This window comes from Gopherus flavomarginatus, chromosome 15, assembly GCF_025201925.1.
Source record: "Gopherus flavomarginatus isolate rGopFla2 chromosome 15, rGopFla2.mat.asm, whole genome shotgun sequence".
NCBI classification, from domain to species: domain Eukaryota; kingdom Metazoa; phylum Chordata; order Testudines; family Testudinidae; genus Gopherus; species Gopherus flavomarginatus.
Window position 1 is genome coordinate 12,588,195 of NC_066631.1, and position 21,207 is coordinate 12,609,401.

The following is a 21,207-nucleotide window of genomic DNA, read 5'->3' on the forward strand; positions in this document are numbered from 1 at the left end:
ACAGGCAGCCCATGGAGTGTGCACATCACCAACTATCTCCAAGGAAGACTGGGGTTTTGGCTACACTTGCAGCTGTACAGTGCTGCCACGGGAGTGCTCTCGCACCAGCGCTTTGAAGTGCGAGTGTGGTCGCGGCGCCAGCGCTGGGAGAGAGCTCTCCCAGCGCTGCAGGTACTCCAGCTCCCCATGGGGATTATCTTATAGTGCTGGGAGAGGCTTCAAATGTGCAGATCACTGTGGTGACTTTGCATATCCAGAAGAAAAGACCACAGCTTCCAAATGTTCAGGAGATGATACAGAGCCTGTTACGGCCAGTACCAAGAGCTGAGCTCCCAGGTCCAGCTAATGGAGACTAATGATGGGTCTCCCTCATGTGACTCTAGTTTTAATGTGAGGCTGATTAGCTGTGGGACATGTTTAGGGAAGTCATGGGACACGGCACCTTTGTCACCATTTCTTTCCCGTGTGGAGTTCCACAAGGATTAATCCTCTCTGGTCCTATGCAACGTTTACATCCAACTACAAGGTGAACTGTTGGGACTTCACATGCTCCAACACCATTAATCTGAAGCTGTCCGAGCCCTTTCTGTCCTTCACAACACACACTACTGTTGCCAGGCTAAATCAGGGCTTGGCCAAAGTCCGCATGCTGATTTTAAAATCATGATTGAAATTCTGCTCACCATGCTCTGAGGGTATTACTGTTGTTTGGCAGCATCAAGAGAAGTACTGTCTTGGGGATGGGCTTAAATAAGTTCGTGTGCTCAGAGGCCCTCATGTGCCATAACTGTGAGTAGGGAACCGCTGCTTGGCATCATTGTACAGTGGATCTGCTTTTGGCCCTGCTTTGTTTTAACTCTGGGTATAGAAGTAACTCAATATAAGGGTTTGTCAGGCTGCACCAGTAACATTGCATGCTCCATGCACAATATCGTTCCCACCCAGCTGAGAAGGACCATCTAAGCACCCTTGTCTTTCTCTACCTTAAACCTTTCTTCATTGCACACAGTGCTTGCCCCAGGCCCCTAGAGAGGTTGTGCTTACCCATTTCATGGATATTCTCTCTAGACACGTGACAGGGTGGTATTGTAGGAAGCCTCTTTGTTATAATGAAAGCAAAATAACATTTCCTTATTATATGCAATGGGGGGGAGAGGATTTGAAGCCACAAGCTGGCTTGAAGCTGATGTTCATTCCCTCAGGCTCTCTGCTTTCATGCTCCTGATACTAAAGAATAGATTTGCAAACTAATAGGATTTTTGCTGCTAAATGAACTTGTTTTTGTGTGTGAATGGAACTTGCTAAACAGCTTCTTTACATGCTAATACACTTGCCCTATCTATGGAAGAGATACAGCACCCTGGGAGCAGAATCTCCTCTGAATCTGTTTAGCATCTTCGGTTTCTCTTCATCCAGCTGAGCAGAATAAAGCCACTGGGATTTGACATGGCAAACACACATCCCCTTTCCCTGTGATATTTGATCTTGTCTATAGGGAGAGATTGGCTGGCAGTGTGTTTATTGTGTGTGAATCTGAGCTGGGGTAGGGGGCACAGAGGCTGAGTCTACATTTAAAATGTTGCAGCCACACAGCTGCAGCGCCTCAGTGTAGACACTCCCTACTGCACTGGGAAAGGTTCTTCCGTCACCCTAGTGCAGTCTATGCTGGTGGTTAGATCAGCACAGGGTGGGTATTTTTCATACCCCTTAGTGGCATAGCTGGGTCGACCTACCTTTCCAGTGTAGACCAGCCTAGAATACCATCGGCCCCTTCCTACTGCACTTCGGGGAGTGATGCCAGGGAAACAAAATGCTTAATGTTACTCCTGAAAATGCTTAGTGACTCTCCCTAGCACCTTGCACAGCTGCATTCACAGAACATGGGTTGGCCTCCACATCTGGTTATTCTTGCGGAAGTGGAGTGCTGAGTTTGAATCCCACACCAGACTACAGGCAGCTTGCATCATGGGAAAATGGTGTGATGGTGTATTCTAGTTTTGGTTTTGGTGTCTGTTTTATTGCCAGACCAAAAATCTAAAGAGGGAGTTAAGGTTGAGAGTACAGACTGGTAACTTTTAGGTAAAAAAAAATTTGCAGGGATATTATCCCAAAACCAAGTATTATAACCCAGGAAATTCAGAGTTATGGTTCAACTTGAAATAAATCCAACTATATTAAGGTATGGAAGGGCACAGTCAAGTTCCCAAGGAACCTTAACTGTCTTGTAGTGACACCATGCATTAACTGTTCAAGTATGATGGATGTGTTTGTCATTTGTGGTTCCTGATGAGATGAACCTGATTTTTAAAGACCTATTATTTATTTTTATATTTTCCTCTTGAGTAAGACAAGTGAGGAGGACAAGGGTAACAATAAGAGAATGCAGTTTACCTAGCTTTATTATAATAATCCCTTAAAGATCATATTCAGTACCTAAATGTAGGTGTTCTAGGGTGAGGGGTGGTGGGTGGGGGGGTGGGTGTGTGTGTGTAACTGAGAAGAGGTGAGTGAAGGAAGTTATAGGGCATGAAGAGAGCAGGAGAGATTGGAAGAGGAGAAGGACCAGGAGATAGGTGGGCTGATGACTGGCACAGAGAAGGGGGAAAGCACAGAGTAGAGACACAGGTCAGAGGGATGAAGGTGAATGCTAGGGGGAGGCAACACAAGCTCATCAGATCAGTTGGAAAGCAGGCAAAATGAGATGAGTGTCAATTAAGCCACTTTGTAGAGATGGAGGCCAGAGTCCTGGGGTTTGTGGAGTGAATTGAGTAGCAGCAAGTGCTTTTGTAGTCCACCCAGTAGCCCTCCAGGCATGTCACCAGTACATGGGAGGGAGGGAGGTAGGCAGGCCTTCTTCTCACCCCTAGAGTCCTGGGGGTAATCAGAGAGGATGTGAATGAGGTGGCATTGGCGGCTACTACTGGATGCTGTGGAGGCTCATCTCCATGCCTGCTGCTGCTCTTCTGAGTGGGCAGGAGTATATGATAGACTGCCTCTTGTATCAGGGAGGAGAGATCCCAATGGTGATTTGGTTGGGGTGATTGGGAACCTCCTGGGACCTGTTGTCTCTTGACAGACCGGTGAGTATCTGATGGGAAGGGGAGGCGGGCAGACCCCACTGCTCACCTTCCCTCTCCCTGGCTGCTGTACCTTTTCAGGTCTAGAGAGCTGAGTGAGACAAACACTTCCAGCCTGTGACTGGAAAATAAACAAAATGAGTTGTCTCAGTGGGATTTAACAGCGGAACATGTGCTGCCAGGTCAGGTCCCGTTGCTCAAGGAGACACCACTCCACTGCTGGACTGTGTGAAGGAGTGCCCTCACCTGCCTGAGATGCTGGGCAAGAAACCTGGCTTTCTTACTTGGGCACAGCTGCTGCCTCCTTTTGTCTCTTACAGTAACAGCATCCAGAGCAGCTGAAAGTATCTGTGCTGTTGGCTTTATGCTCAACACTCTTTCCACTCTTGTGGATAGGACTTCAGAGCTTCATAGTCTGCGCCACATTGTGCTAACTGGGTTCTGAGGGATCTGAATAACCTAGTTTCCCTAGCAACAACAGTCCTTTTAATCACAGGGCGGGGGAAAGGACAAATCTACTTCAGTTATCAGTACTAGGCCTTCTCTAGTGGTCTCTGAGTACAAGAACATGCTCCTTCTGTTGGTGGGAGTTATCTCACAGGGGGAGTAAAAGCAGAAAACTCCTCCTGCCCTGGGATAGTGGAAAACTCTGCAAATGAGTTTGCACCCAGTGTCCAGAACAAACAGAGAGGAGAGGGAGGATAGTAATAATCACTAGACTAGATAGGAATATTTTTGTGCTTGTATAGTGCATTCCATTTGCAGATCTCGGAGTACTCTGTGAGTGCTAATGGATTCATACTCCTACAAGGAAGGGAGAGAGGGCAGTATTATACTCATTTTACAGTGGGGAAGCTGAAATACAGAGAGGTTAAGTGAATTGTTCAAGGTGACCCAGGAAGCCTGGGGTAGAGCTGCGACTAGAACTTGGCTCTCCTGAATCCCAGTTCTGTGCCTTGACTTTTCGTTTGGGTAAAGAGAGCAGTGTGGGTTAGAGGGAGCTCTGGAGCTCAAAGGTGGGGAGACCGTTCCCTAGAGTGCAGTGATTCAATCTAAAATAAATTAGCAGAGAGGCTCGTACCAAAAGATTTCAGAGTCAGCTCCTCCGTAAGCAGTGATGGAGTAAATTATCCAGTGTGGCCATGGGGAATGAAAGAAATATTCCTGCTTCCAGCTCTGCATAGCAGCACAATCTCACCTCTGCATGTGCGTGTGTGTGTGAGAGAAAGCAGTCTGATTTGTGAGTGGCTTGAAACTTTTGAGGGAGAAAGTGCTTTTGCCGAATCAAAGGCAGGAAGATGGGATTAGAGCCCTGTACAGAGGCTGATTTTTTCTATTGGATAATGCCAGTCTGAAACTCTAAATAACAATATTTTGCAAACTTGTCAGGCTAGCAAACTGTACAGGGGCCCACATGAGGCCTTTAGATACCATGGTGATAGATGCTACAATAAAAGCTTTTTTAACGGCATGGTGGGGAACCGGGGCTGTGGGGGGCATTAAAATGCCAGTTAACTCAGAGGGAAGGGTTTGGAGTGCAGGGCAGGGGCGTGGGAGGGGCTGCAGGGCATGGGCTCTGGGAGGGAGTTTGGATCCAGGATGGAGCTAGGTTGTGGGAGGGGGCTTAGGATGCTGGATGGGAGGATGTTCACCTCCAGCAGATCCCTGTCCCTGCTGCTCCTGGTGGAGGCGTGGCCAGGCGGCTCTGCATGCAGGCACACTGCCTGCGTCTGCAGACGCTGGCCTCCACGGCTCCCATTGGCCGTAGTTCCCGGCCAATGGGCTGGGTGCTGCAGAGTCAGTGCTTGGGGATGGGGGGCAGAAGTAGTGTGTCTGCAGAACCGCCTGGCCGCGCCTCCGCCAGCAACAGCAAGGACAGGAAGCTGCTTGTGGGGAGCTTCTGGAGGTGAACATCCCGACCCACCCCCAATCTGACACCATGAACTCCTCCCATGCCTCAAGTCTCCTCCCAGACCCAAACTCATTCCCAGAGTGCTCCCTGCAGCCCCTCCCACGCCCCAGCTCCCTGCCATCCCTGCACCAACCACACTATAAACCAGACTTTCAGTGCAGATCAGAAATACCGGTTTATAGAGCTTGTCGGTTGGTGAGGTGCCAGATAAAAGAGAGGCTTTAACTCCCACTGACTTTCCTGATTAGGGTGACCAGATGTCCCAATTTTATAGGGACAGTCCCAATATTCTGGCTTTGTCTTATATAGGCACCTTTTACCCCCTGCGCCTGTCCTGATTTTTCACACTTGCTGTTTGGTCACCCTATTCCTGATCCAGCATACAATTCCCTCCCTGGCAGCCATTGCCTAGACCAACTCCGGTGGACTCTGGAAGGCCCCTGTGCAAAGGCCCCTTCTAAAGAACATATATTTGCTTTTACTTTTCATTCCTGTGGTTCTTGCACTGTCTTGGGACTTGGGGAACTCAGGGTGGCACCACAAGGGTGTTGGTGGTTCCTGTGAGGACCTAAGAGGCCCAGGCCTCAGACACTGCAGTTATTTAACTAGCTGGTGCTTGGTACAGTACAGAGGTTCACTTCTACAGTTGGTTTATTGGGTTTTAAGGGTATCATTTGTATAAATTCCCCAGACCCACTCTCCCTACCCCCCACCCCAAACCCCAAACAAGCCCCTCAGTTCTAAAGATTTATTTTGTCTCACACAGTGTGCACATCCTTTGCTGGAGTGAGTCTCACTTTCTTGGAGATGTCGGGTTGCCACCTGTCCAGGTTTTCCCAGGATTGTCCCTTTTTTGAGGTAGCTGTCCTGGGAAGTTTGGATGGGTGCTTAGTGGTGTAGTCTTATGGGATTAGGATCATCCCAGATGCCCTGTGATTTTTGTTTGTTTTTGTTTTTGGTACCTCAGAGGTGGTGACCCTGTGGAGGTGATTCTGAGGGAGGAAAGTGGTTTGTAAAATGTTACTCTTACACATCACCAAGGTCAGGGGTTGCAGGGGATTGCTGGATATATTTGGTAGCTGCTTGTTCTCATTACATTGGCAGAGCCTAAATAGTTTTGTGGAAAAGAGTCCAACTTAGTCCTGTTTGTATTTCAGCCTGTGTTTAATGCACAGTCTTAAGTTGGGCTCCTCATACCTGCAAAACAGAAGGATCTGTCTTCTGTGTGGTATCTAAAGCTAGAGTTATTCACTTCACATGGCATTGTTTGTATTGGGCTCCCCTTGTGACAGTACGTGCTGATTTATAGAAATCTTTATTCTTTTGCAACGTATCATTTCCCCCCTTGATAGCGTATAAAAGTAGAGTAATAATACTTGGGGGTGAGGAGAGAAATAAACTGTAGCCCTGCAGCTTCAGGTCCCGTGTTCAGTAGCCCTACAGGGACATTACAGGTATACAAAATGGACCCCTGTGCAGAGGATCAATAGAAGAGCTGTGTACCACTTAAGCTCTATGGCCTAGATCTCTCGTCGGTCCAATAGGCCTTGTGCTGGCTCCCTGCACAGTGGTGAATTTCAGTCTTTGTGCACATCTGTGTGTGCAGAGTGATCAGAGGGGATTATTAGGCTACAGCAGAGATGTTGGGCAAGGTGTTCAGTGTGTGGCCTTCACACTCCACTTATAGCAGCTTCCTGTCCTCCTCCAGCACAGGATGCAAAGAACAGTTCTCCCACCTGCCTTTTCCTCAGAGGTTCACTCTCACTTTTCACCAAATGATGGTTAATTTGGCACACTCTCCCCACACTTGATGAATTAATCAGGAATCTAAGGAGGAGGGACATTCACAAAGGGGTCTTTTGGGGTTGTTTGGTTTTTTTTTTGGGAGCATGGCTGTTCGCTTTGCTCATAAAATCTTTCTTTCCTAGTCTTCCTGTTGCTGAGAGGTCTGGAGAAACCCTGGATTTCCATCCTAGTGTGTGTCAGTTTATGAAGTCTATATCATTGCTAACGTTCGTGGAGGCCTTATCTGTATTGATTGTGCTAAATGGACAAGGTTCATTGCCCTGACCCATCATGCTCATCTTATGAAAACGAGGCACTGAGAGATATAATCATGGATTGGCAACCCATGGAGGGCACCCCACAAGAACCTTGCTAGGAATTCTTTAACATTTTAAAGGAAGTTTATGCATTAAGCACAAATGCATTAATATTTAACATTATGCAATAAGGGCAAAACCCAGGGATATGAACTGTCATTAAGTAAAGAATAATTTATGTTAGGTATCAGAAAAGGCTTTATTTCCCAGAGTTGTTAATGAGTGGAATAGGGTGTCTGCTTAACAAGCAGGAGTTTGTTGCAGCTCCATTCCAGGCTTAAGTGTATCTTGCTGTCAATAATTGTGGATTTGCTGAATACTGACAAGGCATGTGTTCTTGTTGGGAGCAGGGACTGGACTCGGCCTATGCTTATCTCCTTCTCAGTTCTGTTTTTAAGCTAAGCTTTTTTTCTACAGATGCTTCATTCAGTGGAACGCCACCTAGTTATGCCTATGATGCAGACCGTGCCGAAGAACAGCGGCGACACCATGACATGATGCCCTACATTGATGACTCTCCATCCTCCTCACCCCATCTCAGTTCCAAGAGTCGGGGCAGCCGAGACACTCTCTCCTCAGAGTCTTTGGAGTCCACAAAATCAGTGAGTCCTTTTTAGTCTCTTTAAGCATGGAATCAGCGTGTGTGTGTGTGTGTGTGTGTGTGTGTGTGAGAGAGAGAGAGAGAGAGAGAGAGAGAGAGACTAGCATGGGAAGGAGGACTGATTGACATGTGATAGTGGTACCTGCTAGGAATGGAGCATTTAAGGTTAAAATAGCTTTCAGGTGTTAATCCCATGTTTCTTGGATGTGTAACGTGCATAGAAATTTATGGCCAATTGTTCAGCCTCACTCCTGTGAGTCAGTAACGCTGTTGAATCAATGAGATTACTCAGTGAATGAAGGCTGCAGAATCAAGCTCTAAATACCAGCTGATGCTTTTAGAGAAGGTCTTGGACCAAACACTGTAAAAAGACATGCTGAGGGGGAACATGGTAATTATGATTTGTGACCAAAAGGATTGGGGGAGGGAGGAACAGGAGGGGGTTGGATGGTAGTGAAGTACGCTCAGGTAGCTCTCAGACTTTGACAGGTAAAGTCAAGTTTTGAAGCTTGGGGGACAACAGGAATTAAAATTGCCAAGCGATTAAACTCTGAAGTGTGGTGACGGTGCATATGAAATAGATGCTTCTCGTTTAAAAAATGTCCTGTGTGCACTCAGTAGCTGCTCATGTGACCACCTGCAATAGACCTTAGAGCTGACTGGATCCATTGTGCCAATGTGTAAACACTTCCAGGAGGGAGTGTTTTTAACTTTGAAAGAATCAATAATCCCCCTCCCCCTCCCAGGAACTAAATGGGTAATTAACTGTAGTTCAGTCAAATTTAACTGTTAGCTTAATGTGGCTCACTAGAAATGAAACGCAGCTGCAGACAGGAAGGGTTTTCTTCCAAATGTAGTGTTTAGAATCAGAAATCAAAATGGGTTATTGACTTGGGCAAAGAGGAGTAATGGAAAATTCCCCAGCCTGGAGTTCCACCCTGTCCTGTGACTCTGGGTGCAGAGCCTGACTTTCCAGAAGGTGTTCCCAGCCTTCACCCCCTACCTCAAAGCTGCCTGTTTGCAATCCTTCCCCAAGCACCTGTTCAGGAGGAGAGGTAAAGCTGAGCATAGCCCCTCAGGCCCCTGTCACACTCGCTGTTACTACAGCATTACCCATCAGGAATGGTGCTTCTATTCATACTTGAGTTCTTGGTTTTCTTTATTACAAAAATTAAATAAGGCGGGGGGAAGGATGTGAGGGCTGTGACAGAAAATCCCAGCATGGGCATTCCTGGGGCAGCCCTGCAATATCCTGCTGGAGCATCTGGGTCATTTCATTCTGCTGGGAAGAGTGCTAACATGCATCAGTGGTAGAGTTCCTTTACTTCCTGGAGTGACCACTTGCTGCAGTGTCAAAGTGGCTTGTTATAAATAGAGTATGGGGAAATCTGCTTGTGCCTATTGCTTCATAGATGAGTGGATGGCTGTGTTAATTATGGTTCGTTCCTGTCCAGCGCAGTAAAACTGCTAAGAGAGGGGCACCAGCGCTACCTCAGACTCCTGACCCTGAGCTGCAATTAAAGCTCCTTAAAGTGACCCTGATTACACTGTAAGTAATCTGCAGATATTGGTGCTATCACACATGAGGAAGTGTCAGTCACAGGGTTACGAGGTTAATTTCAACCCTGTCACAATATTTTACAGCCACATTAATTCCCTTGTTACTGCAAGTTGCAAAGCCACTTGTCGTCATGGTTGCGCTTGCAGCTGCTTTGGAAAAGGTGTCACTGTAAGAAAGGATAAAGTGCCCAAGGTGGTGCACTGAGGCGAGCGCACAAAACATATTTGACCAGAAGCCTGTAAAGCTGTCACATGCACCTCGTGTATTACCTTTCCCACAGTCGCTGAAAACCAGAAGATAGTGTGTTAATAGAAGCTTTCTCCTCTGTAAGTAGCTTTGTTCTTCTGCCTGATTCAGTCAGTGGGGTCTAGGGGGACTTTTCCAAATTCTCCAGTCCCCCCAGTTTCTCTCACTGGTTCTCAGTCCCATCTGTCTTGTCCAGCCACTAACAGCCTCCCCTACCATCCCCCACTCCCAGTCTCTGCCCAGCCCATCACAATCTCCTCTCCTTATCCCCCAGCTTTTAGTCCTCTTGCCTACCAAGTTCCAGACCCCGCCCCCAATTATCAATCTGTTTACCCACTAGTTCAGTCTCCACTCTCCCCCAGTTTCCAGTCACAGGGGAAGGTTTTTTCTCCCTCCAGTGGCAGTGTCTCCTGCTCCTTGGCCCAATCTATTCCTTTCCATACCCCCAGCCTCATGAGCTGTCTCATCTGTATTAGAGTCAGGTGGCTTCCTCCTCCTCCATGCTGCCTGAGAGCCTGCTGCGGGAGAGAGCACAGAAGAGACAGACGCCCTTTTCTCAGTGCCAGTGCCCAGCCCCACCCTAGCCCAAAGCAACTGTGAGGAGATGGACCGTGCATGCACAGTTCTGTCACATGTAGGAGCTGTGGGGACTGGAAATGGAGCATGCTTGGTTTCTGTGAGGAGATGGTGCACACACTGTTTGGCCCGCAGTAGAGGCATGAGGAATTAGAGCGTGTCTTTGTGTATGGAATCTTTGAAGATTTTTGCTGCTAAACTCTAAGAAATCTCTACTGGCAAGTGTGAACTGAGATTTTTTTTAAAGGCCAAATGTGGGTGGATTTTGACAGAAACAGCACAATGCACATCCCTGACACAAAGACCACCTCCCCGGCCAAATTTCAAGTCCCTGCTCCTGAACATTGGAGTACCCGAGCTTCTCAAAAGAAAAGGTTACCAGAGTCTTTTTTTTTTTTTTTTTAACATTGCAAAGCAATGTGATTCTTTTTTTTTCCTAGCCTCATTCCTGGAAACTGCTGAATCATTTTGTCTGAAACTTTTTGGAAATTTTCAGCCTGAAACATACAGGTGTTGTTGAAAATTTTAGCCCAAATAGATGAAGTCTGGCAAAGTTGAAAACAGGATATAATAATATGAAGTGTGGGGCAACCTTAATAATAGACAGTTCTACCAGCCTTGCCTATAATATAGAGGTTACATTTGTATTTGGGAGTGGGAACTGGAGTTAGTAGCTGGGAGTAGGGCCGTATAAACGGAGTTTACCTCTGGGCATACAGGAGTGTTGGGGCATCTAGTGGCACATGTCACTAAAGGAGAGTTCTGAGAGCTTGGGGTTCAAACTGGGGGCTTGTTGCTGGAAATAAGGGTACAGGAAGGCATAGTGCTCAGAGTAGGTCAGGAGAGGGATGGGAGAGTTCCCCAGTCTTGGTGGTGACTACTGGGGGGCTTGTTATGTTGGAGCGAGTCCTCTTGAGGTGAGGAAAGGAAGCAAGGGGAAGAGAGCAGGGACAAGAGAAGAAATTTATCTGTAAGAACTTCCTGTCCCCAAGCAGCGCCCCAGCCAGACATATGCAGTGTGTGGAACTGGGTTGAGTCACGTCCCTGGTGTTCCCCATCCAAACTCCTCCAGCAATGTAGAGTATGTAGGGATGTAATGATGATGTGGGGTTGAGGGCAGGTGTGCTGCCCCTAGAAAAATTACAAATATCCATTTCTTGCGTGTTTAGATCAGTTTTATGCCAAAATCCAATCTCTTGTAGTATTTTTCTCTCTCTCTCTCCCCCTTTCAAGAGGGAGTGTCAGAACTGGCTGCCTTTCCCTGTAGAAGGAGGAAGCTGGGTCGTGAGTGAGGACTCTGGCTGGGATGCCCCCTCTTCCCTGGTCTGCTTCAGCCATGGTAACACCCACTGGCAGGGAAAGACCCAGATGCTCTCTAGCCAGCAGAGCCGGCCCTAGGCATAAGCAGACTAAGCAATTGCTTAGGACCCCAAACAGCCTTTTATTATGTGTTTGGGGGGGAATATTCTTCCTTAGGGCCCCCAGTGGGCTAGCACTGCGCTGCTACACAGGCTCCGGCTCCTCATGCTGCTCCCATTACTAACCAGAGAGGAGCAGCAGCTCTAGGGGAGCAGGTTTCCTCCAGAGCAGGGGGAGTGCTTCCTTTGCTTTAGACAAGTAAGGGGAGCTAGATTTTAACCCCTGGATAGAGTGCTGTCAGCTTCAACCCACCTATGGTAATTTCCCCAGGCACCAGCTTTTAGATCCCTTTTTCTCCACGGGTGCCTACATCTTTGCGGTTCCGCTGCTGGGCCCCTGTGTCAGGCTGCTCTTGTAACCGTCTGTGCTCTTTGGGGAGTCCAGAATGTCACTCAGACCCGTAGATGGTGCTGCCCCATCAGCCCTCTTTGCTTGTTCTGGATCCATCTCACTACCTCCTATTCAGTCTGCTACCCCGTCTTTCATTTGTGCGTTGAACCTGTAGGTTCTCACACGTGTCTCAAAGTGCCTAGCACTGTTGTTGCTCTGCAAATAATAAATAGTAAGCAGAGGGCCTGGAGTCAGGCCTTAGGGTAAACAATCCCCACCCCAAAGTGTTTAAAGTCCTGCCTCTCTGGGAATGCTTAGGGACCTTAAATAGTCCTTTACTTTTTTTTTTTTTTTTTAATTAATCTCTATAGTTTATCTTTGTTCTCCTGCTTTGTGATTCATCAATGCTGAGCTCAAGCAGGAAGCAGAGGGTTTTAAATTCCCCGCAGCCTGGTGAGGGTGCGAGCTAGGAAGAACACAGAAGTTACTGTGTAAGGCTACACTTCTGTGTTTAAATCACTGCTCCTGCCAGTATAACCAGGGATGGAGTTCTGGAAACTGGTAGCGTCAGAAATTGGAACTCCCTTTTATAAAGCTGGCCTCTGACGGGTGTGAAAAGCTCTGCCTTCCATGCTTACAAACGTCCTTTATTGCAGATTACCAAAGCAGACGCTGTCTGGGTGACAGTCACTGGAAAGACGACCTGCACCAGCCTATCTGGTGTTTCCTGAGAGTCAGAGAATATCCTCCAGCAATGTGAGGGAGTGGGGGGCAAGCTACCTCACCTGATCTGCTCCCAACTGTTGACTCCACTTCCCACTGTGGCACCCCTGGGGCAAAACACACCAGTTTGTTTTTTTTTCCCTACAGATCTTGTTCCTTGTTGGAGGGAAGGGGACAGGCACAGGCACAGGCATGGCACCTCCTACTCAGGTTGGTGCATGCAGCTGACGGGATCTGTCAGGGAAGAAAAACCAGGGTGATTTCTGAAACTGCATCTGTACCTCAGAGGATCTTGTCCCCAGCGCAGCCCTATGGCTTTGCTCTGCCTCTGTCTGCACATCTTTCCCCAGCACCTCCCGCTTTCTCCCTCTTTCATTCTGTCATTTCCCCTCAGACCTTTTCGTTCCTTCTCCTTGTCTTGCTATGTCTCCTTCCCAGTTTTATTTGTGATCTCTCTCCTGTCTTCACTTTCTGTTATCCCCTCCATCCCCCACACTCTTTTCCTCTCCTATTCTTTCTTTCTCTCTGCTGTTTTAATGGCTTTGCTTGGATGTACAAGCCCTTCCTGAGAATAGCTGGCACACACAGCATTGATGTTATAAATAATGTTGGCTCCTCTCCCTGCTCCCACCCAGCCCTGCTCGTATGAAGCAGGGCCGGCCTGGTTTTCCCTGTTTAACATCTCCCAGACAATGAGCCACCTCCAGCCTATTAAACAGAAGCCTCCAAAGATGTTTACCTTTTAAACATCATACTTAATAATTTTTCCCCTTTGAAGGCTGCTAGCCTCTATCTGAGACTCAGAGCCATCCTTACTGGAAACTTCTCCTTTGAACATGCTAATTGCGTGGTTTCCGAAAACACTCTACCAAAGGGTGGGGAGAGATTTAAAGATCCCTTTAATACACCCAGTCAGAGGCAACATTTCCCTTCACAGGGAGATGCCAGCTGGGGCTGCTTTGTAAATTCTTATTCATCATGTTTCCAGTTTCTTAATCCGTACGCTCCCAACGTTTACAATAAAACGATTATTACTGTTAATTTAAACAGCAGCCAAAAAGCCCTGAGTCCTTTAAACAGATTTGGGAAGAGCTGTGTCTGTCTAATCCTTGGAGCTGGTGAATCCCAGGCTTGCAGTAACTGAATACAACAGGCAGTGCCAACCTGGTTAGTAAACTAAAGTACTTAGACTGACAAGTTGTAAACACATTCGAAACAGCCCTGGCCCTGGGCCAGCGTACGCAGGGTGTCTAATATCCAGCACTTTTAACCACTCAGACTGGCCTGGATTCAGGTTGCAGGATTGCACCAATGGCAGCGACCCAACATATCAGCTTGAAATCCCCAGGAGAGCTTGATGCACAGTCCAGTTGTGAAAAAAGAACAGGAGTACTTGTGGCACCTTAGAGATGAACAAATTTATTCCAGCACAAGTCCAGCTGTGCAGGAAACACCAGCCTGTGAATAGTGCTGCTGGCATCCCATGCTCCTGAAGCTCCTATTCTAATCAGTGCTCCCTCTCCCTCCTCCATGCTCTGCCCCCAGCTGCTGGAGAGCAGGAGCAAAGAGCACTGATTACAACAAGCTTGTTCAGAGCTGACTAGGTGCAGAGCTTCACAGAGAGAGCTCCCACGATTGACAGATGGTCTCTGGCTGCTGCCACGAGATGCTCTTACGAGATGCATTTATTTTTAAATTTGTGGAGGAGGGTAGCTGAGGGCAGGTGAGGGAGGAGGCTTAGAGAGGAAGAGGAGGAATGGGTTGGGGGAGGGTACTGAGGAAAAGTGGGAGGGATAGAATCAAGATGCTTGCTGGACACCTACAAGTGAAAAATGGGCCAAGCCAGCCTGAGAGGAAGCCCAGCATCCACCCCTCCCCAGGTCAGGCAGGGAATACATTGCTTTCCGCCATGTGCTGCTCCTGCACCCTGCTGATGACTCCCCACTTTCGTCTTGTAGGAGTGTTGCCACTTGGCCAGTGTGAACTTGGTAAATGTAGGGCTACTCCCCACCCCACTCTGCAACCACCGGCATTGCTCAGACTCGGAGTTCCTTCTCCCTAGTCCTAGCAGATCTTCCTCTTCCCCATGTGTGACAAGGAACTGTTCTTCCATGCCTATGTGCTGGGCATTCCACTTCTTTCCCTACCTGGACTGCAGAAGCATGACAAGGAGTGAAGCTCTGGTCCCAGGAGCACTCCCCTTGTTTGGTAGATGCACCAGGCAGAGCAGTGAGTGCTCTTGGAATTGGTGTGTGCCTCCCTGCTCTTTCCTCTTTGATTCAGTGGGGGAGGGGGCGTGGCCTCCCTGCTCATGCCTGCTCACCACTTTGACTCACCACTGATGAGAGGGTGAGACCATTTCCAGTTCTGCAGATGGGAAAGGAGACGGCAGTTGGATGATTGAAACGAACTCCCTGTTCCTGCACCTGCTGAAGTCTGGTGCCAAATTCCCTGTGACTTTCCTGGGCCCAGAGTACATTTCACTGAGCGGGATATAAAGAGTGGATGATGCAGTCCCCCTTGGAAGGTGAAGAGGTACTGGTGCTGGATCCTGATGCGCTTCTGGTGGCGAGAGCTGCCCAATCAGTAAGGTACTAGATAAAACTATCAAAGCAGAGCTTCCTCAGCAGGAAATGTGCATTGGATCATCAGTTCTCAGGAGGGAAGTGCTGAGCAGCAGCACAACCCAGACAGAAGAAACGTGGTGTCTTATTGATCCCTGAGAGCAGTGGGAGCAGCAGCAGCAGATCATCTGAATGAGCTCTAGGAATAAGTGTGTAAATTTCAGATACTGCCCTGGAAACCTTTAATGTGCTCTGTGGCTGTAGGTTCAGCTCCCCTGGGGTTTCCTCATGCAGCTGCTGCACTGCAGCCTGAGGCCACCAGGCCACTTGGGCTGGATAGAACTGAAAGGGGACAAGAGTCTCCAGCATCACACTTGAAGCTGGTTACATAAAAGGGATTTAAAAACCACTGCAACGACTTTCAGAGGTGACCTCTCCATCTGATGTCCCTGGGGAGGCCAGCCATGGCAGAGTCCTGGGAGAGATGTTTGAACCTCTGAGGAGTAAATCTTTTTTATTAAATAAATAAATAAATAAATAAATAAATAAATAAATAAATATGTATGTATGTATATGTGTGTGTGTGTGTGTGTGTATATATATATATATATATATATATATATAAAGAAATGATGATATATAATTGTTCTTTTTAATATGTGTATAAGAAATTTTAACAGTCAAACCAGGAACTTCCATCTTTACCATCTGAGAATACCCAGTAGGGATTGTTAGAAATTGGAGCCTATTCCTGTGAATGGGAAAACGGGCTTCTAGAGCTGGAAGAGAAACTTTATGTGCCAGTAAATCTATAGCAATATTTTTTTGGGTTAACTTAAGAGATTTAAAGCACTCATCAGAATCTGACTGTCTCTGTCTATACAGAATTCATTATATCGCTCCTGTTCCGCAGCTTTGCAATTCCGTATTTACAGATTGGGCCTGGTTTCTCACAGTCCTACACTCTGTCATCAGGCAGGGCCTGCTGATGAGAATTACAGAGTCATATCAATAAGGTACCAATCACATCATTTGCAGCAGGAGGAAGGTTGAAGCGGTGACGGGTTTTTAACATTTGTTGTGAAGTTACCTGGCCATCCAGCAGCTTCATGCCTGGCCTTGTATCACAGATCTGGGCCAATGGGCATTTTGCAGATACAGGTAGAAGAGAGCTCTGACCCTCCAAATGCCCTGGCCCCTTCCACTTGAGTTGAAGGAAATCTGCTAAAAGTTTTAGGCCTATGTTTTTGTTCTGTGTTTGTACTGTGCCTAGCCCAATGGAGCTGTGGTCCAGGGTAGGGCTCGTAGGCATTCCTGTCATACGAGTGATAAATAATGAACATAAAATAGTTGAGCAGTTCTGATGATGTAAAGTAGAGGGCAGTGGTGCATGCATGTGTTGTGTGCACACATGCACACACCAGCTCAGTATAGTATTTAAGACGCTGTGCCTAATCACTGGGGTTTTCCTTGAAGCTTAAACTGTCTGCTGGATTACAAATTCCTGGGCTCCTCAGAAACTCCCTTTCAAGATGTCAAAATACATTGTGTGTCTAAGAATTTCACTGAAAGGACGATGCAAACTCAAGTGCTTTCCTCTTCCATATCTTAGCTGGCTAAGATACTTGTGGGGTACTTTTTACCAGTTTCTTTAGAGCAGCTTCCATCTACCGTTTCCTTTCACAAGGTGTTGCAGTATTTGACACATCGCAGAACTACCAGAGAGGAGCCATTTTAAGGTCTTTCACTCTCAAAAAGTGCTTACACAATTTAATAAGAGGATCCATCTCTCTTTCTTGGAGTTGCATATGGGCTCAAAACAACCTCATAATGGGACTGTTGCTGCAAACTTTACGATGGAGAGGCTACCCCTTCCCTCTCCATAATAAATCACATGTATCTCCAGAGCCCAAAACGAGGGTCTCCCAGCTAAAGGAGAGCTCTGCTGGCTTTCAGATATGGAAAAGACTCATGTTCAGCCAATAGCATGCAGTCTACTGTCATATTCACATAGATCCCAATCCTGTTCCCACTGACATGAACGGCCAAAACCCTTCTGATATTCACTGTGGCAGGACTGATCCCCAAACTATCCACGCACAGCCACCATGCCGACTCTTCTAAACAATGCTCCTGTTTTCAAGGAGATTTGACTGTATGAGTGCTTGAAAGAGTTATAAGAAGCAGTGTTCTGCATTAGAGGGAGACCAGGAAATATATAACAGAATTTCAAATAGATGGATGTTTCTAATGAACTATATTGTAAGCGTTGGACACTTTTTCTTCAAACTTTGCAGAATTGCTCCCTTTTGCCTTTGAGATAAAATCTGGATGTTTTCAGGCCAAATGACATTTCCAATTCACAGTTTTATAGAGTTGCTAAAATGGGGTTTTATAGTAGACACTTTAACTGTTACCTCTAGAACTGAGTAAATAATAGATTTTTTCAATTTGGTGTCTGAATTGAAAAATCTGAAAAAAAATCAATAGAATTTTCTGGGTTTTTCTGACTCTGATGGAAAAACTGGAAAAATGTGAATGAAATGACCTGTTGAAATTAACTGTTTTGATTTTTTTCCTCTCCTTTTTTTTATTTGGCTGAAAATATTTGCCAAATTTGCAGTTAGTTTTGGTTGCCCCAAAACTGCATTTTTTGGATGAATTTACTATACGTCGCAAAAATGTTGCCCAGCTCTAGTTATCAGCTCTTCATAATATCTGTCTCTAGCCTTTATTTTTGCCCACATAACTCTGAATTCTTTTTTCCTGTCTTTCTCTTGTCTTTGCATTTTCGCTTTTGGGTTGTCTCTGTGAAAGTAATAATGTTTCTTGTAATCCAGTTAAGGAAACCCCATTTAGAGAATCAGCACTGCGATCCCAACCAAGTAGTGCAGATTATCCTACCTGCTAAATAAAATAGACCTGTTAAAAGAATAACCACTGGGGCAAATTGGTGCCTGAGAACTACCTTAACAAATGGCAGAAAAGAAACAAGCAGTCATCTTGTGGAAACCCCAGGCTACCGGGGTGGGGAGCGGTGTCCAAGTGATACACACAATTATTAAGTCAAGCTCATGGAGAATTATCATTACGTTTCTAAGTTACTGGGTAAATAAACTCTGTATGTTATTTTTATCTCTGTACGTGTGCCCAGAAGCTGAGTGATTAATAAAGAATGTGACAATCTATACCTAAATGCAATAAATTTTAGTTTGCCCTGAGGTCATATTTTCTATGCTAAATAATGTTCCCCACTCCTTTCCTTTCATCTTGTTTCTCTGTAGAGTGAGCCAGACTTGGAGAAGGGCTTGGAGATGAGAAAGTGGGTCTTGTCTGGAATCCTAGCCAGTGAGGAAACCTACCTGAGCCACCTAGAGGCTCTGCTGCTGGTAAGCACCTGGCACAGACACCAGATTTAATGATGATATTCACATTTCCAGAGCAACTTTCATCCAAAGATTTCCAAGAGCTTCACAAACGCTGACTGTCTCACAGTGAGCTGGTGAAATGTAGGTAATTGTTATCCTCGTTTTGCAGGTGGAGAAATGGAGGCATAGAAAAGCAAAGTGACTTGTCCTAGGTTACAAAGGGAGTCATTGGCAGAGCTCGGAGTAGAACCCAGGAGTCCTGATGTCTAGCTCTCCTGCTTTAACTACTACACCTGCTGCCCCCCAGCTAGTGGAATAGAGATTAAGGGGAAAAAACATGGGGCACAGGGACTGTAATTTCAGCATTCGTATCCTGGGGAAATCTGTGAACTGGGAGTTGAACTGCCCCAAGGAGAGAATTGGTACAGTCTAGTGTTCAGAGTCACTGAAGTGTAGTGGGAACATCATGTAACGGAATAGGAAGGAGGCATTAGAACATGACCAAGACAAGTTTACTTGGTGCCTGAAGTAACAGTCTCCTGGATTCTATTTTTAGCCCATGAAGCCTTTGAAGGCTGCTGCCACCACTTCTCAGCCTGTGCTGAGCAGTCAGCAGATTGAGACGATTTTCTTCAAAGTGCCTGAGCTGTACGAGATCCACAAAGAGTTCTATGATGGGCTCTTTCCCCGAGTCCAGCAGTGGAGTCACCAGCAGCGTGTCGGAGACCTCTTCCAGAAACTGGTGAGTAAGCTGCCACCCCCAACGCTCCTTTAATAGGCATGTCTGCCAGGTGTGTCTGAGACTCGCATTCATTCCTTTGCATGGCTCTGGTGCATTGGGGTCCATGGCTGGATGAGGTGGTAGAATTTTAAATTGGTCTTTCCACTGTGGAGGGGTCATAACTAGGCCTTCGGTTTTGTGCTTAGAGGCTGCACCATGACCCCAGCAATATTACAAACACAGTCCGTTGTCCAGAAGACTTTAGAGCTCTCCACAAAGCCTGCGGTGTGTCACTTGCTGATCATTCAGTTACCAGGGAGGCTGGCATGGCATCCTGACACTTAGAATCATAGTCAGAAGGGACGATTATGATCATCTAGTCTGGCCTCCTGCACAACATAGGCCACAGAATCTCACCCACCCACTCCTGTATCAAACCTGTGTCTGAGCCATTGGAGTCCTCAAATCACGGTTTAAAGACTTCAAGGTGCAGAGAATCTTCCAGCAAGTGACCCGTGCCCCATGCAGAAGAGGAAGGTGAAAAACTCCCAGGGTCTCTGCCAATCTGCCCTGGAGGAAAATTCCTTCCTGACTCCAAATATGGCCATCAGCTAAACTCTGAGCATGTGGGCAAGACTCACCAGCCAGAGACCCCGGAAAGAAGTCTCTGTAGTAACTCAGATCCACTCCATCTAACATCTCATTGGGCATATTTACCACTAGTAGTCTAAGATGAATTAATTGCCAAAATTAGGCTATCCCATTATTCCATCCCCTCCATAAATTTATCAAGCTTAGTCTTGAAGCCAGATATGTCTTTTGCCCCCACTACGCCCCTTGGAAGGCTGTTCCAGAACTTTACTTCTCTGATGGTTAGAAACCTTCATCTAATTTCAAGTCTAAACTTCCTGATAGCCAGTTTATATCCATTTGTTCTTGTGTCCACATTGGTACTGAGCTTAGATAATTCCTCTTCCTCCCTGTTATTTATTCCTCTGATATATTTATACAGAGCAATCATATCTCCCCTCAGCCTTCTTTTGATTAGGCTAAACAAGCCAAGCTCTTTGAGTCTCCTTTCATAAGATAGGTTTTCCATTCCTCGGATCATCCTAGTTTCCCTCTTCCGTACCTGTTCCAGTTTGAATTCATCCTTCTTAAACATGGGAGACCAGAACTGCACACAGTATTCCAGATGAGGGCTCACCAATGCCTTGTATAACAGTACTAATACCTCCTTATCTCTACTGGAAATACCTCGCCTGATGCATCCCAAGACCGCATTAGCTTTTTTCACGGCGATATCACATTGGTGGCTCATAGTCATCTTGTGATCAACCAATACTCTGAGGTCCTTCTCCTCCTCTGTTGCTTCCAACTGATGCCTCCCCAGCTTATAACAATAGTTCTTGTTGTTAATCCCTAAATGTAAGACCTTGCACTTTTCACTATTAAATTTCATCCTATTACTATTACTCCAGTTTACAAGGTCATCCAGATCTTCCTGTATGATATCCCGGTCCTTCTCTGAATTGGCAATACCTCCCAGCTTCATGTCATCTGCAAACTTTATTAGCACATCCCACTTTTTGTGCCAAGCTCAGTAATAAAAAGATTAAACAAGATTGGTCCCAAAACCTTGAGGAACTCCACTAGTAACCTCCCTGCAGCCTGACAGTTCACCTTTCAGTATGACCCACTGTAGTCTCCCCTTTAACCAGTTCCTTATCCACCTTTCAATTTTCATATCGATTCCCATCTTTTCCAATTTAGCTAATAATTCCGCATGTGGAACCATATCAAATACCTTACTGAAATCGAGATAAATTAGATCCACTGCATTTCCTTTGTCTAAAAAATCAGTTAGAAGGAGATCAGGCTGGTTTGGCATGATCTACCTTTTGTAAAACCATGTTGTATTTTGTCCCAATTACCACTGATCTCAATGTCCTTGACTACTTTTTCCTTCAAATTTTTTTCCAAGACCTTGCATACTACAGATGTCAA

The 21,207-nt window shown here is 46.4% G+C and overlaps 1 protein-coding gene across 2 annotated transcripts in view; it reads left to right on the forward strand.

Moving 5' to 3' along the window:
* Nucleotides 1-21,207, forward strand: part of BCR (BCR activator of RhoGEF and GTPase) — a 128,500-nt gene that overhangs the window by 51,905 nt on the left and 55,388 nt on the right. The window contains exons 1-4 of one of the 2 annotated variants that reach the window (XM_050924453.1): nucleotides 733-789; nucleotides 7,509-7,693; nucleotides 18,396-18,500; nucleotides 19,036-19,221. In XM_050924453.1, the coding sequence (XP_050780410.1) occupies nucleotides 741-789; nucleotides 7,509-7,693; nucleotides 18,396-18,500; nucleotides 19,036-19,221 (525 nt within the window). In that variant the 5' untranslated portion in view covers nucleotides 733-740. Of the gene's footprint in view, nucleotides 1-732; nucleotides 790-7,508; nucleotides 7,694-18,395; nucleotides 18,501-19,035; nucleotides 19,222-21,207 lie in introns of those variants that run through there. The other variant, XM_050924452.1, reaches the window with a different exon arrangement.